This window comes from Alexandromys fortis, unplaced genomic scaffold (genome assembly GCF_014885135.2).
Source record: "Alexandromys fortis isolate MF-2015 unplaced genomic scaffold, M_Fortis_MF-2015_v1.1 scaffold_9, whole genome shotgun sequence".
NCBI classification, from domain to species: domain Eukaryota; kingdom Metazoa; phylum Chordata; class Mammalia; order Rodentia; family Cricetidae; genus Alexandromys; species Alexandromys fortis.
Window position 1 is genome coordinate 19,013,433 of NW_026067892.1, and position 15,202 is coordinate 19,028,634.

At 49.3% G+C, this 15,202-nt stretch overlaps 1 protein-coding gene across 1 annotated transcript in view; it reads right to left on the bottom strand.

The window, feature by feature from the left end:
- Nucleotides 1-8,766: 8,766 nt before the first annotated feature.
- Npffr1 (neuropeptide FF receptor 1) overlaps nucleotides 8,767-15,202 on the bottom strand; it is a 25,071-nt gene continuing 18,635 nt past the window's right edge. The window contains exons 4-5 of the mRNA XM_050142904.1: nucleotides 14,372-14,471; nucleotides 8,767-9,643 (exon numbers count right to left, since the gene is read on the bottom strand). Of these exons, the coding sequence (XP_049998861.1) occupies nucleotides 8,767-9,643; nucleotides 14,372-14,471 (977 nt within the window). The remainder of the gene's footprint in view (nucleotides 9,644-14,371; nucleotides 14,472-15,202) is intronic.

Sequence of the window (15,202 nt, forward strand, 5' to 3'; positions counted from 1 at the left end):
TTTTTTTTTTTTTTTTTTGTTTTTTGTTTTCCAAGAGAGGTTTCTCTGTGTAGCTTTGTTTTTTGTTTTTTTTGTTTTTTGTTTTTTTTTTGGTTTTTCGAGACAGGCTCTGTGGCTTTGGAGCCTGTCCTAGAACTAGCTCTTGTAGAACAGGCTGGCCTCGAACTCACAGAGATCCGCCTGCCTCTGCCTCCTGAGTGCTGGGATTAAAGGCATGCGCCACCACCGCCCGGCTTGTTGCTGCCTTTTAAATTATGGCTATCCTAGTCAACAACTACAACTTGGCTCCTACAGCAGCAGTTAGCCACAAGAGCTGCAGCCTGAGGAAATTCTATTCCCTCAGGCACCGACTCTTCCAAAGCTACAAAGGGAATTTATCTAAATCTCTGTCCCTCTCAAGAACTCAAGATTCAAAGGTTGAGTAGAAGGAAATCCTGCTCCCCAGAGAGGCTGGACAGCAAGCCGCTCACCTAGATCACCAAGATGTCCTCTTGTGTCTCCTTGCCCCTCCTTAAAAACCCTTCTCCACCTGGCTCCTCCCTACAACTTCCCGTTAGTTAGTCTTGATGCAGCCTCCTGATCACAGGTGAATTTTATTTAATCAAACACATCTTTGTTCCAGAACATTAACAAAAGTAACACACCTTAAAATAATATTCTACAACATTAGTCCATGATCATCATGGTTGGAAGCCAGAAGACAATAAGCTGGAGCAGAAGCTGAGAGTTTTACATCCTGATCCCCAGGCAGTAGGCGGAGACCGACAGAGACAGAGACTGGACTTGGCATCTACTTTTGAAACCTCAAACACCACCCAGCACCAAACTTCCTCCAACAAGGCCACACCTCCTAATCCTTCCCTCCTTCCGAAACAGTTCCACTAACTAGCACCATAAGCATTCAAACCTATGAGTCTCTGGAAGTCATTCTCACTCAAACTGAAACCAAGATTCAATTAAGTTTTAATTTTACAGGAATTTTGTTTTCCCTTAAAGTCACCTGTTAAATAACTGAGCCCTGACCTTGGCTCCAGAAATGTGCAGCAATAGCAGAATTTAAGCAGATATCCCTGCCTGAAAATAGCCAATTGAGGAGCTAGGGAGCAGGTCATAAAATTTAATGAGGTCCAGATGTTCCTAGGAGGCAGCCTGTCCTTGAAGATACCTTGTCAGTTATTAATGGCTCTTTGTTAGGGTTTTTGCGTCCCAAAACTGACCAATGGTTCCAAAAACTACCTTACCCTATGCCCTCCTTACCCAATCTCAAGGTGACAAGACACGAACTCCCCTGATTACAGTGTTTCCCCTTTAGAAGTTCTCCTCATCCCTGGGTTCGGGCCCGCACTTCCCTCTCCCACTGGGATGGCATGCCAGAGGTGTAGTCCAAACTCGAGTTTAAATATTAAAAGCCCTCTTGTACTTTACATCAGAATCCAGTTCAGTAGAGTCTCTTTTGGGGGATAATTAACTTGGGCATAACAAAACCACCATACAAGTCTCTTCATCAATAGGTCATAAGACCACCACTGTCTGGCCTGTACCTATAATTCTTGCAGAGGACTCGAGTTTGGTCCCCAGAACCCCCTGGAGCAGCTCCAGGAAATCCAGTACCTTCTTTAGGCATCAGTGAGCAGCTGTACAGTGCATACCCACATGTACGTACTCCACAGACACACATATACATACTTCTAAGTCGCCTGCCTCAGCCTCCTGGGTGCTGGGGTTTAATGTGTGCATCACCACACCCTGCCCCCCCCCTTTTCCCTAATTTTAAGGAAAAAAATAGAACAAAATAAACCCACTGGAAAACAGTCTACAAAGCTTGTCATTTTATTGGCTTTCTCCTCTTCGGTGTTCTGCGGCCTTCACAGCAATGCCCCATCCACCACTCAATGTGGTTCCGTAAGCATGGGCATCCTGCAGTGGTCTTAGAGGTCCCTTCGCCTAGTCCCTATCTTCTTGAAGGAACTGGCTGTCTTGCCTGAAAACTTCTTTTCATGACGAAGACACAAAAGGAAAGACACTATTGGTGGCACGGAACTAAAAAGCAAGGCCTCAAACCCTTTCATAACAAGTTTATTTTCTGCAAATCATAGCAGAGGCGCCAGGATCATTTTCCAAAGACCTGGGAAGGAGGACATAAAGGCGGTGATTATGCTGATTGCAGGAGGCCTTGGAGGACCACCGGACGGACGAGGGGTCCTTCCCCAGGAGCCAGAACAGCAAAGAAGGCTTCTCAGTGTTTGGTTCCTCTGACCTCTGCATAGAAGGGAAGGCAGCGGGGTACTGGGGCGGGGGATAGCAAACACCCCTCAAACACAGGATGATTTACGACTTCCACTGGCCCTGCCACAGATAAACTCACTTCTCCAAATCACTAAGCTTGGGTTTTTCCACCTATATTTATTTTCTTGCTGGTACATGACAACAGCAACATTTGTTGGTGGCCAGATTTGAAGACCAGGGCATGGCAGTTAGCAAGGGAACACAAACAACAGGGCATGATGTGACAGCCAGGCCAGGAGACCTCGTTCCTTCCGTGCCCACCGGGCAAGGGAGCCGGGGCTCCCCCGAGGACTTGATGTGGTGTTGGATGAGGCTGTATTTGTACCTCAGGCTGCTGGTGTTCCTTCCATCTCAAATCTTTGGAAGCCTTTGAATGTGATGGAAACGTGGCCTGGGACCAAAGCAGCAGCCCGGAGCCTGTGGCTGGCTGGGTTTATTTTTAGGATTATAGGAAACCTCCATCAGGCCTCCTGGTTTAGTTCTGAGCCTCGGTTTTTTGAATGTAGGAAAGAAAGGTCACTGCAACTGGTGTGTGGGGGGGGGGGAGACTTGAGTCTCAGCATGTGTTCCATTGTCAGAAGTAAGCAATAGGCACAGAACACTTGGTACAGTCCCTGGCATGTGTGCATGCGTGCATATGCGAACACGTGAGCGAGTGTGTGGAGTGTGTGTGTGTGAGTTTAGGTGCACAACAGTGTACTTGTGGAGGTCAGAAGACAACTATCTCCTTCTACGACAGTTTCAGGAACTGAACTCAGGTCATCAGACGTGTGTAACAAGCCCTTTGACCCAGCAAGTCTTCTCACTGGCCCATGCCTGCAGTTTAACAGGCATTGAATACATGTTTTGAGTTGACCAGAAATGTAATTGCTGCAAGTCAAAGTGGCATTTTGCTGTATATTTGCCCCTTATTCTTCTGTCCCTCTCCTGTCTCAAGGCAGTCGTACATGCTGCTTGCTCTGGATGGCGCCATGCTGGTCAGCTAGTTTCTTCTCTCTCTTCAGATCTCTTTTCAAACATTACCTGCTTGGAAAGGCCACCCCCACCCCCCTCCCACAACTTGCCTTTTATGTTGTGTACACTCCTTTATTTTATTTTAGGCATGGTCTCACTACGTAGCCTTGGCTGGCCTAGAACTCACTGTGTAGACCAGGCTGGCCTCAAACTCACAGAGATCCACCTGTCTCTGCCTCCTGAGTGCTGGAATTTGAGGCTATATAAACCTATTCTTGATGACAGGCCTGTAATCCTAGCCTGTGCAGTTTGGTGAGTTCAGTTTGGTAGACACCAAGTTAATAATAATTGCGAGCATTAATCTTCCTTGTCAACTTGATTAGATCTGGAATCACCCAGCAGACATACCTCTAGGAGTGCCTGTGGTGGTGTTTCCAGAGAGATTTAACTGAGGAGGGAGGACCCAGCCCAAATGCTGGGGTCTTAGACTAAATAAAACGGGAGGGAAAAGGAGGAAAACAAGTCAAATGGCAGCATCCACCTTGATCTGCTTCCTGGCTGCAATTGCAATGTGACCAGCAGCCTCATGGCCTTGTCACCCTGGCTGGACCACTCTTGCTGCCACACCTTCCTGCCCACTGTGAGCCAGAACAGCCTTTCCCTGCCTTCGGTTGCCTCGGTCAGGCATTTTGTTACAAGTAACTTATAGAGTAGTTGGTTAAAATAGAAGACATAAGGTCGGCCAGTAGGCACAGAGAAAGATACCCAACATCACCAGTCATCAGGAGAACTTTAGAAAGAACAATAATTCTAAGTGTACAACTCGTGTACACTGTTGGTGGGAACAGAACTTAACGGCAGGCCACCGCTAGAAGACGGAAGTACATACACATCCTAATACACTCACTTCCTACTCACCAAGAGAACTTAAATCACGTGTGCATGGAAGGGCCTGTGTAGGAATGACCACAACAGCATCACCCGTGATGGTCAACATGATAATCATCAACCCTAATGATGGTCATCTAAGGGACAGATAGACTGTGTCACTACATACACCACAAGAGCGTATTACTCAGCAGCAAAAATGAACAAACTAAGAAATGCCATGATGTGACCGAACCTCAAAGTCATCCTGTCAAATGAAAGAAGACAGACTCAAAACACGGTCCACAGTCTTATTCTATATACAGGACAGTCTGAAAACACATGGTTGGTTTTCTGGGATCGGGGAAGGACATACATTGACATTGGGAAGCATTTTGGAGGGATGAAAGTATCTTTGGTAAAACAAATATCTAATTGCTAAGATCCACTGAACGTTCACAGCAGAGGAGTGAATTTTCCCATATGCTGTCCCTCCACAAGGGTGCTATAAAAATTTAAACATATACATATCTATGTTCACAAACCGAATATGTATCTCCCAGACAGTTGAAGCACATTTTGTCTTTTCCGTTTGCTCATCTATGTTTTGTGAAATTTCTACCATGCTTATGCAGGGGCGCGTTTGTAAAGAAAGAAGCAGCCAACAATAATCGGGTTACTCAGCATGGAATCTGTTTTGCTTCAACATTGTTTGCTTGTGATGAAGCTGCTGGTCAGCTTTTTCTCATCTATCTTTTCTCAGTGGCACCTCTGAGAGGTGAGCTAAGGAAAAGGATACAAAGCGGTCCAGAACCTAATAGCAATGCTTTGTCCTTCCAGCCCCGGACTTGGCTCGCCCCTGGAGCTTGGGATGAATGCACAGTAGGTTAATGATAGGGGGCTCCTAGCTTCCTTTGCCAGTTCCACCCTTCCATCCCAACCCCAGTCAGCCATGAATCCTCCAGGCCCCTAGAGAAAGTTGGCGGTCCAAGGCTGGGCAGTCTGTGGTTTGTGGGTCCTGGTGGGCACCGCCTTCCCTCACATTGGTCAGGTGTGTTCGCATGGTCTCGGGGAAGTCAAGAGTCCATTCATCCATTGAGATCCGCTTGGAGAATGACCGCTCTTGTGGCCCTGAAGGACGCGGTGTCCCTCCAAGAGCCCCTCTGGGTAGGGTTCTCAATGTCCACAGGCCTCTGGCTCTCTTCCCCATCACGGACTCTGTTCATCTCCAAACTTTCCACCCACCCAATGAAAGGGCAAGTCACCTCAGGAGACCTGACACGTCTCAAATGGAACATGGCTGCTCCAAAGAGGTCTTCCTTGATTGTCCTTGTGGGCAGTAGTCAGACGAGACGCACTGGGACCCCAGTGCTGGGCCAAAGAGAGCTCATGAGGCTGGCAAAGCTACTTATAAAGACTTATAAAAACCAGCTTCACACAAATATCCCCACTGTAACCAAGAAGGAACACAGAGGAGGGAAGATCAGAGCAGCTGTGTTGAGCACAGGGGAGGGCCATCTCAGCTGTCCTCTGCTCTGTCACTGCTAGATGACAAGTTGAGAAAAGTGGTGGGGTCTCTGTCCATGGGGTTCACACAGGTACGATTGTCAGGACCTAGTTTCATTATCTAACACGTCCCCCCCCCTTCCATACATAGGACTTGAAATGGCTAAACCAGCAACAAGAACACACTGATGGAGAAGCAAGACGCCAGAACAATGGAACACAGGAATACTGTCACCCGTGTCAAGTGGGCTGTTCGGGCGTCATGGACTCTCAAAGCAGGGAGTCTGGGGAAAATAAAGCAGAGGTCTTGGTGGACAATGACTGCTGAGGGGAGACTATGGTTTTTGTCTCGGGGAGGCCATGCTGAAGGAGGAACTCTCCAGAGCTGAGAGCCCACTGGAGCCCACACAGCTCCCAGGGGCCACAGACACACAATAGAATAGTAGTTGGCCGCACAAGGAAACTCTGATCCACGTGACAACACGGGATGAACCTTGAAAGGTGTTATGTGATGTAAAAGTCACAAAAGGAGAAGCACTGAGTGTTTCCACTTGTAGGGAACTACAGAATTGTCCAATTCAGAGAGAGAGAGAGAGAGAGAGAGAGAGAGAGAGAGAGAGAGAGAGAGAGAGAGAGAGGGAGGTGGCTACAGGAGTCGGGTGGAGCTGGGATGGGGAGTTGGTGTCAGTGGGTACACAGTCTCCATTTAGGGTACCACGGTGCAGGCAAGAGTGGGAAGACAGTCACAGAGCCACAAATACTCAGGGCCACTGATCTGTACACTGGGGGAAATTGTACACTGGATATATTTTAAAAGCTGTACAAAGAAGCAAGCTCCCTGCACGCACACACTGCCTGCTCTTCTATAACATCAAGTTGTGCCTGTTAGCATTCAGACCAAGTCTCAGGGGCAGGCAGGTGTTGCCTCTGCTCTTACTCAAGTAATGACAAGAACCACGGAACACAGGGAATAATGTCACCTGTGTCAAGTGGGCTGTTTGGGCAGTCATGGGCTCTCAAAGCAGGGAGTCTGGGGAAAAGAAAGCAGAGGTCTTGGTGGACATGACTGCTGAGGGGAGACTGTGGTTTTTCTCTCGGGGAGGCCATGCTGAAGGAGGAACTCTCCAGAGCTGAGAGCCTACGGGAACTCACACAGCTCCCAGGGGCCACAGAGACAGTGTTGGCATGGCTTTTGGTCTGGCCTATTTTTAGAGCCTAGAGTCACAGGTCTTCCCAGTAAACAGCAAGCAGTTCTCAGGCCACTGTGCCATTCGTGTGACACCGACACAACACCAGCAAGAGTGTAGAGTGGCCGGGTGGTGGCGGCGCACGTATCTAATCCCCGCACTCAGGAGGCAGAGGCAGGCAGATCTCTGAGTTCAAGGCCAGCCTGGTGTATAAAGCAAGTTCCAGGACGGCCAGAGCTGTTATACAAAGAAATCCCGTCTTGAGAAAAACAAACAAACAAAAAGAATGCAGAGTGTCAGTTTAGGCCACCACACCTTATCTGCCTTCATCTACCACTCCCAGACCCCCGGACCAGGCAGTGTCATGAGGGGGCTTGGCAGCCTCCTAAGCACAGATAGGGTTACAGATATTTGTTCAGAACAGTTCTGGCCAGAAGTCACAGGGCGAGCCCAATGGAGACATTTCTCTGCTCCAATCTGGATTCGTTCAGTGGGTGTTCCTGTTCATCATCAGGCAGGGAGTTTCTAGCTCTCCGGAGATCCTGCCATGCCCACTTTCTCCGCAAGGCAGGATATGATTCAAGCTGTCAAAAGACAAGCCTATCCAAATGCTTCTGCCTGTGACCCTCTGGCCCTGGCCTTACGGGCCTCAGTTGCTCATTTACTGACTCAGATGACAGTGTCCAGAGACATGCTTGGACATGGACAACTGCAAGGCCGCTTCTTCTGCCACAGTGGTCACTGCTCATGACAGACCTGGGGACAGTAAACGGCCAGTCAGTGTGTGTTAAGACACAGTAAGAGCTCAGAGCCCTGAATCCTGGAAATGTTTTATTTTTTTTTTAATCCCTTAAATTTCTAGCAACTGTGGTAATAGAGGTGAGGGAAAAGTGTCCAGTTAAGTGCAGACTATTAGAGCTATAGTAGAAATCAGCAGAAGCAATCCGTTTCCTCAGCTCCTGGGGTGAAGTCACTCTACCAAAGTGATCGCACATATACAGGGTAAAAGCTGGGGCGCATGCGGGGCCTCCTGTCTCCTCTGCTTTTAGCGTCCATGAGTCACATACTGTGGAAGGGTTTGTATTTGTCCTTCAGGGGCTCCTTCCACCCTGACTGACCAACTTCTTCCCATTAGGCAAGGAAGAGAAGCCAGGAGAAAAGCATCAGGTGCACAGGCCCCAGGAAGGTATTTCCAGAGGGGAGAGCCGGCGTTGCTGTCTTCCTTTCCCCCTTGCCTGTTGGTCCTGTTGGAAGCTCTGCACGGCTCTGGGTGGTGGAGGCAAGGGAGGGGAGCCTCTCTTAGGCTCAATCCAGAGAGTCCTGCAATTTAAACAGGCTCCCTAGGGCTCTTCTTGCAGCTGCCCAGTTGGGACATCCTGAAGTGGGAGTGGACTTGGACACGCCTTAGAATAAAACGAACATGCTGGCGTTGGCAGGAAGAGAGCATGGAATTTTCCCAGAAAGGGTCAAGGGGGACCATTTCTGCCACACAGCACAGGCTACTCCATCACAGGGATGCTGTCTAAGCACACAGGCCACCTCTTCCCAGATACCTACATAAGGTGACACATTTTCCTGAGTTCAACCTCAGGAGATCGTGAGGAGGAAACCCCTAGAAATGTGGATACTACAGAGACACACTGGAGCCGGGGTCAAGTGGCATTTCCAATGGAGAGACCTTGTCACCTCTCCCTGGGCCTCAGCGCCTCTGAGGAAAAGGAATCTGAGATTTTGATGAGATAGACTCATGCAGATGTGGCTCCATATCCAGATGTGGCTCCAGAGCAGACAGGGTTTGGAACGTTGGAGGTTCCCCCTTCTCATTTGCCATCAGCAGCAGCCACCCACTGTCTCGTTTTTAAATCAAGGATGCATCTTGGCACGCTCTTCCAATGTTGTTGTATCCAGGCATCACGGTTCAGGGTCACAGCCAAAGGCCCACTGGCTCTGCCTTCTCTGGACCACCTCAGATGTTCCAGGCTGGGATGGTGAGGGGCACATGGTTGCAGCCAGGTCCTTCCCGGGGCCTATCCTGGTTGGCCACACGCCCACTGCGCAAAGGCAGGCGGCCAGGCCCTGCGGCCCCGCTGCTGGCGGCAGACTCGGATGGCAGGCCCGAGTCGCTGGGCTGCACATCCACCACCACCCGCCTGCGCAGGAGGCGGCCGGGCCTTTCGGAGTAGGCTTGCTTGTGGGCTCCCCAGGGTGGCCGGCAGAGCTGTGCACGGAAGGCAGCCTGGAAGCCACGGCGGAAGTTCTCATTGAAGTAGCCGTAGATGATGGGGTTGGCGCTGCTGTGGAAGAAGGCCAACCAGTGTGCCAGGGGAAAAGCATAGACCGACAGCAGGTGAAGCTGCGACTCGCTCAGCTGCCCATAGTCGATGAGCAGCAGCAGCGCCCAGAGCGGCAGCCAGGACAACGTGAAGAAGAGCGCCACCATGACCAGCATGTGCACCACGCGAGCCCTGCGGCGCGACGCGCGGCCACCCTCGGCCACCGGCTCCTCCGCGTCGCGCGCTGGGCCCGGAGCCTGGCACAGCTTGCGCGCGATGCGCGCGTACATCACCACGATGAGCGCCAGTGGCGCCAGGTAGATGTGAGCAAAGAGCACTGCGGTGTAGACCTTACGCATGCCCTTCTCCGGCCAGGCCTCCCAGCACGAGTAGAGCGGGTAGGAGCGGTTGCGAGCGTCCAGCATGAAGTGATGTTCCTCGCGCGTGACGGTCAGAGTGACCGCCGAGGGACACATGATGAGCAGCGCCAGCACCCAGATCACTGCGATGGTGAACAGCGCCTTCCGGAGAGTCAGCTTCTCGCGGAAAGGGTGCACGATGCAGCGGAACCTGCAGAGGGGTGGGGGTGGAGGTCGAGAAGGCAGAGGAGTTTGGAAGGGTCCCCAGGAGCCCAGCGGGCCAGAGTTGACCTGTTAGAAACTGCTGGAAGAGGACGCCTGACTTTAATCACCATACTTGAGGCAGCATCCGGTGCTGCTGGAAGGTACCTGACATTCATCACCGCACTTGAGGCAGCATCCGGTGACAGCTCAGACACAAACCAGGTTAATTTACAAGAAAATTGGTTTGTCATTTGCGAGGGTGGCAGCTCGCTCTGCTAAATTGTTCTGGAGCTCAGGCTGGATTTAAAGTAGGTGACGAAGGTACAGCTTCCTACTTGGGATCTTTATTTCAGAAAGGGTTAGCTGGTAGCAGACCTGGCAGCCAGCCTGCCGTGAACAGTCTGTGCTGGAGAAGCCTGACTAGGTAAATACACAAATTTTTTTTTTAAAAAACACCTATTTAGAGCTCAGTTCTCTCTCTCTCTCTCTCTCTCTCTCTCTCTCTCTCTCTCTCTCTCTCTCTCTCTCCACACAAAAGACAACTGTAGCTGTCAGTTCCCTCCTACCATGGGCTCCTAGGGACTGAATTTAGGTCAGCAGGCTTGGTGACAGCCACCTTCACCCATTACTAGCCAACACGAACGTAACAAATGTAACCTCTAGCTGTTTATGTATTGCCCTGAGCACCCTAGGAGCTGGGTGGGTCAGGGACAGGCCATCCCTGGGTCATCTTAACCATTGTACTGAAGTGACAAAAAACGTATTTGCTAAATCCTGACAGGATCTCAGGCTAACACTGAGCTAGGCCTAACCCACAGGCATGTACAGCACCTACCGTACTTTGGTCACCCGCATTGCTCCGCTTTTGTAACCCCAAAGCTTTCTGTTCCCTGATCAACCAGAAACACCATGGTGACACCACGGTGCCCTGTTCTTATTGAAAGTTCATATCCTGTCCTGCCTGCTAACAGCCATCACAGCTACATCAATGGGATGTACCGAACTTGTGGGTTTTACCTGTATAAACGCCCTGCTCGCTCAGTTCGAGGCCGCCTCTTTAGACTTGTAGCCACAGAAGTGAAAGCCCCGAGCTGGGTCTGTGCGGCTGAATATAAACTTCAGACTCACAAAGCGCTCATCCTGATCTCCTCTTGGGTGACCACAGCCTAGCTACAACAGTCACAGTGCTGTAGCGTGACTTCCCTTGTTAGAACTACTCAGCAAAAGCTATTGTTAAACCCTTGTTTACTTGTTTATCATTTTTGAGAAAGTTTCCAGTCTGGACTGGTCTCTAACTCCCTCTGTTGTAGAAGGTGACCTTGAGCTACTAATCCTTCTTATTACTGCTTTCACCTAACACCTTTAGTTTTCCTAGGAAAGGTTCTCCAAGGTGTGAAGCAACTGCCACAAGGTCACATAGCCATTGGGGAGGTGGGTTATATAGAAACACCTAGGAACCCCAATTTGCCCATTCCCCTGTGCCCCTTAAACGAGTAGCATAGACGCTCCTGAAATATAAAAGAATAAAGAAAGCAAACCCCCTCCACTCTAATTACTGTGGGAAGGGTTCTGGAGTATTTGCATCTTCTCTTCTAAGCAGCCTGGGGCGGGAGCCGCCAGCAGAGGTGAAGGTTCAAAGGCTGTGGCTCAACCTCTTGTACTTGAAAGTGGGGGTCAAACAAGTGCCCTAGAATGGGTTTAGATCAATACAGGAAGGGGCGGCTAGAAGAGGCAGTTGCTCAAAGGCCTTTCTGGACCTTGGTTTCCTTATCTTAAAAGTGGGGCCCATAGCCTGGCAGTGGTGGCACACGCCTTTAATCCCTGCACTCGGGAAGCAAAGGAAGGCAGATCTCTGAGTCCGAAGTCAACCTGGTCTACAGAGTGTGTGCCAGGACAGCTGGGTCTACATAGAGAAACCCCATCTCTAAAAAAACCACACACACACACACACTTTACACACAGAGAAAAATAAAAACAAAATAACAAAAACAAAAATGGGGCCCATAATAAACCCTCCTCTGTGGGGTGATGAGGATGAACTGAGACTATTTCATTTTAGAGGCATTCTGAATGTTTACAACAGAGGGAAAACCAAAACCAAAAATTACTCTTGGACTTCAGTGGTTGGGGGGGGGGGGGCAGAATCAGGAGTTCAAGGTCATTCTTGACTAGAGAGTTCAAGGGCCACCTGGGCTATTTGACAGAAACCAAGTTGCAAAAAAAAAAAAAAAAAAAAAAAAAAAACAAAAACAAACAAAACAACACACACACACACACACAGCAAGAAAAAGGAGGATTGCCTACTTCCCAGAATGCCTCCCCTCATCCATCTGTGCCAGAAAATAGAGATACCCCTCCTGAAGACCATGGGGCCAGGCTCGGTTATTTGAGTGGAAGGGAAGAAATGGGCTCTTTCACAAGTCCACATGGCTCTTTAGGGACAGAACCTACTTAGAACACAAGTATGGCACTGACCGCTGCCAGAGGTCCTTTCTTCAGTATTCGTTCACCTGGATCCTCCCCTCCTACCAGCTCCACTGTCCCAACCTGAAAACATTTATCCCACAGCCTCACCCCGAACAATCCTGGCCTTCTGGTTTCAGAGCACCAGACACTGGAGAACTCTCCAGAGAACAGGTGACTTCTGAAGCCTGTGGTACTTTTATGAACTCAGTGGCAATCACTGGGTGGAGGGATCATTTTGGAAGGCTTCCTGAAGGAAGTGGAGTTTGATAAGTTGTAAGAATGACCAGGAGAAGCCGGCGGTGGTGGCGCACGCCTTTAATCCCAGCACTTGGGAGGCAGAGGCAGGCGGATCTCTGTGAGTTCGAGACCAGCCTGGTCTACAAGAGCTAGTTCCAGGACAGGCTCCAAAACCACAAAGAAACCCTGTCTCGAAAAACCAAAAAAAAAAAAAAAAAAAAAGAATGACCAGGAGAGGTTTTATATTCTCAAGTGAGTCAGCAAAGGAAAAAACAAAACAAAACAAACACCAATAACAACAACAAAACAAAGATTGAGGGGTCAAGAGATGGCTCAGCCATTAAAAACTAAGACTCACAACTAAAAAGACAAGAAAAAAAAAGTTGAAAGAGGAGAGAGCTTCTCACATGACCCTATCATTTATGGGCTTTGTAGAGAGGGAGCCCCAGCTCCATCATGCCAGCTGCCTAGTGACAGGGGTAGGGGATTGGGGCTGGGCACGTAGAGTCCTTACTTAGCATGCACAAAGCCCTGAGCTTAATCCCAGCAGCAAGTAAAATGAGGACATGATGGCACATGCCTAGGACTAGGCAGGTGGAGCAAGGAGGATCAGAAGTTTAGGGTCATCCTCAATGACAGGTAAGTTCAAGGCCAGTCTAACAAAACCAACAAGGGGAGGTGGGAAGGAGTTGGGAATGCGCGAGAGTCCAGGAGGAGCGGTGCTGAAAAGGGCTGGCGTTGGAGAAAGAAACCAGGAGGAGGATGTGGGTTGTTATGGGATAGTTGTACACTGTGTGAAGGTGTATTGCTGTGATCCTGCAATAAAAAGCTGAACGGCCAATAGCTAGGCAGGAAGAAAAGGCGGGACTTCAGGGGAGAGAAAGGAAGAGGAGGAGGAAATTAGGTGTGCAGCAGACGCAAGATGGAGGAGAGGTGACACCATGTGATAGAACCTAGATTAATATAAGTGGGCTAATTTAAGCTATAAGAGCTAGCTGGGCACAACCCTAAACTATTGGCTGGACTTTTTGTTGTTGTTGTTGTTTCGAGACAGGGTTTCTCTGTAGCTTTGGAGCCTGTCCTGGAACTAGCTCTTGTAGACCAGGCTGGCCTTGAACTCACAGAGATGCACCGCCCAGCAGGCCGAGCTTTTATAATTAATAAGAAGTCTCTGTGTCTCTGTGTCATTATTTGGGAGCTGACTGGTGGGACAGAAAAGGACTGGATACAGTGGGTATGTGGAAGAAATCATGTTAGCAGCTGGTGTTTGGATTGTGGGCTAAGAACTGTCCATTAACTTTTCAAACAAAGTTGCTTGAAGCCTCCAGCCCCGTGTTAGGGCATTTACCATTTTATTGATACAGTTCCTCCCAAAGTAGCAGAATGAGTGGCCCAATATCACACAGTGGGACAGTGATGAAGACAAAAACCACTTCCAGCTGTTCTGCCTACCCCCTAGTCCCTGGGGACAAGACTCCCACTCAGGAGTCCTTACCACATTAGGAGATATTTAGTGAGGAGCAGAGGTTAGGGTCACAACCATGCATTATGGGAAGGAAAGCTTAACCACTGGTCCAAAGCCTCACTGACCCAGGGCTCCAACCCTGCTCACATGTACAGAACCATGCTTAGTCTGGACTCTGCTGGAGTCTGTGGCTGAAAAGTGGAAGTGATGGACGTGTAGATTAAGTAAGGCCAGGATTTCCAGGAACCAGCAAGTAGGAGATGGGATAAAGGAGCAAAAAGAAACCCTTCTTTTCCAGCTATACTAAGCCAATCAGCAGACAGGCTCTTCCAGTTCTGGCTCCCAGGGCTCAAACAGAAGAGAGGTAGGATTCTCTGATGCCAGGGTGCAGCTGCCTTGCCCTCCTAGCAGGCTCCAGAAATTACTATGAGGGCTCGTCAGGAGTGGCCTCTGCCTTCCAGAAAGGGATGGCGTGGTATTCTCTATAGCCTTCCAGCTAGCTCAGTGTCAAAGGTATGAGCTCTCTCAGTGCCAGCCAGCCCCAAGTTACCCAGGGAAACGTCTCACCTTTCCACGGCAATGGCCACCAGCGTGAAGACGGATGCAGACACAGACATGCCCTGCACCAAGCCGCTCATCTTGCACGTGGCCTTGTCAAAAGGCCAACCTATAATGACAGAGGCCCCCCCAGGGTGAAAGATGCTAATCCAACAAAATGCAGATCTTGCTAGATAAGCCAAGCCCCCACCCAAACATGGCTCCTTTCTCCTTACGCTATGAGGGCTCATTAGGTCTCTATGACCATGACTGAGGAGACAATCATTACGTACCAAACTGCTTTAAGGAAGATGACCTTTATGTTGACATCTGATTGTCTCTATGACCTTTAGCTCCACGTAGTCCCCGCTCCCTGATCCTACTGTTCAGCCCAGAGGGAGGCCATTCTTTCCTCACATTAGCCCTTCTATTATTATTAGCATACATTCACATACATATTATTATTACACATATGTATACTAAAGTCGACCAAACAAATAAGTAAACGCTATATGGATCAACGCAGACATTTTTCACTGAGAACAACACTATAAATAAAGAAGGGGGTATTGTTAAATTTGCTGGTGTTGGATTGGAATCTGAAGTATTATTAGGATGGATCGTAGTTTCTGAAATGCAGGCAAATGACGAGACACAGGAGTAACAATGTAGCTTTGTGTGGTGGAGTACACCTTTAATCCTAATCCCAGCACTGGGAGATAGAGGCAGACAACAGACCTCTATGAGTTCCAGGCAGAGACCCTGACAAAGAAAGAAAGAAAGAAAGAAAGAAAGAAAGAAAGAAAGAAAGAAAGAAGGAAGGAAGGAAGGAAGGAAGGAAGGAAGGAAGGAAGGAAGGAA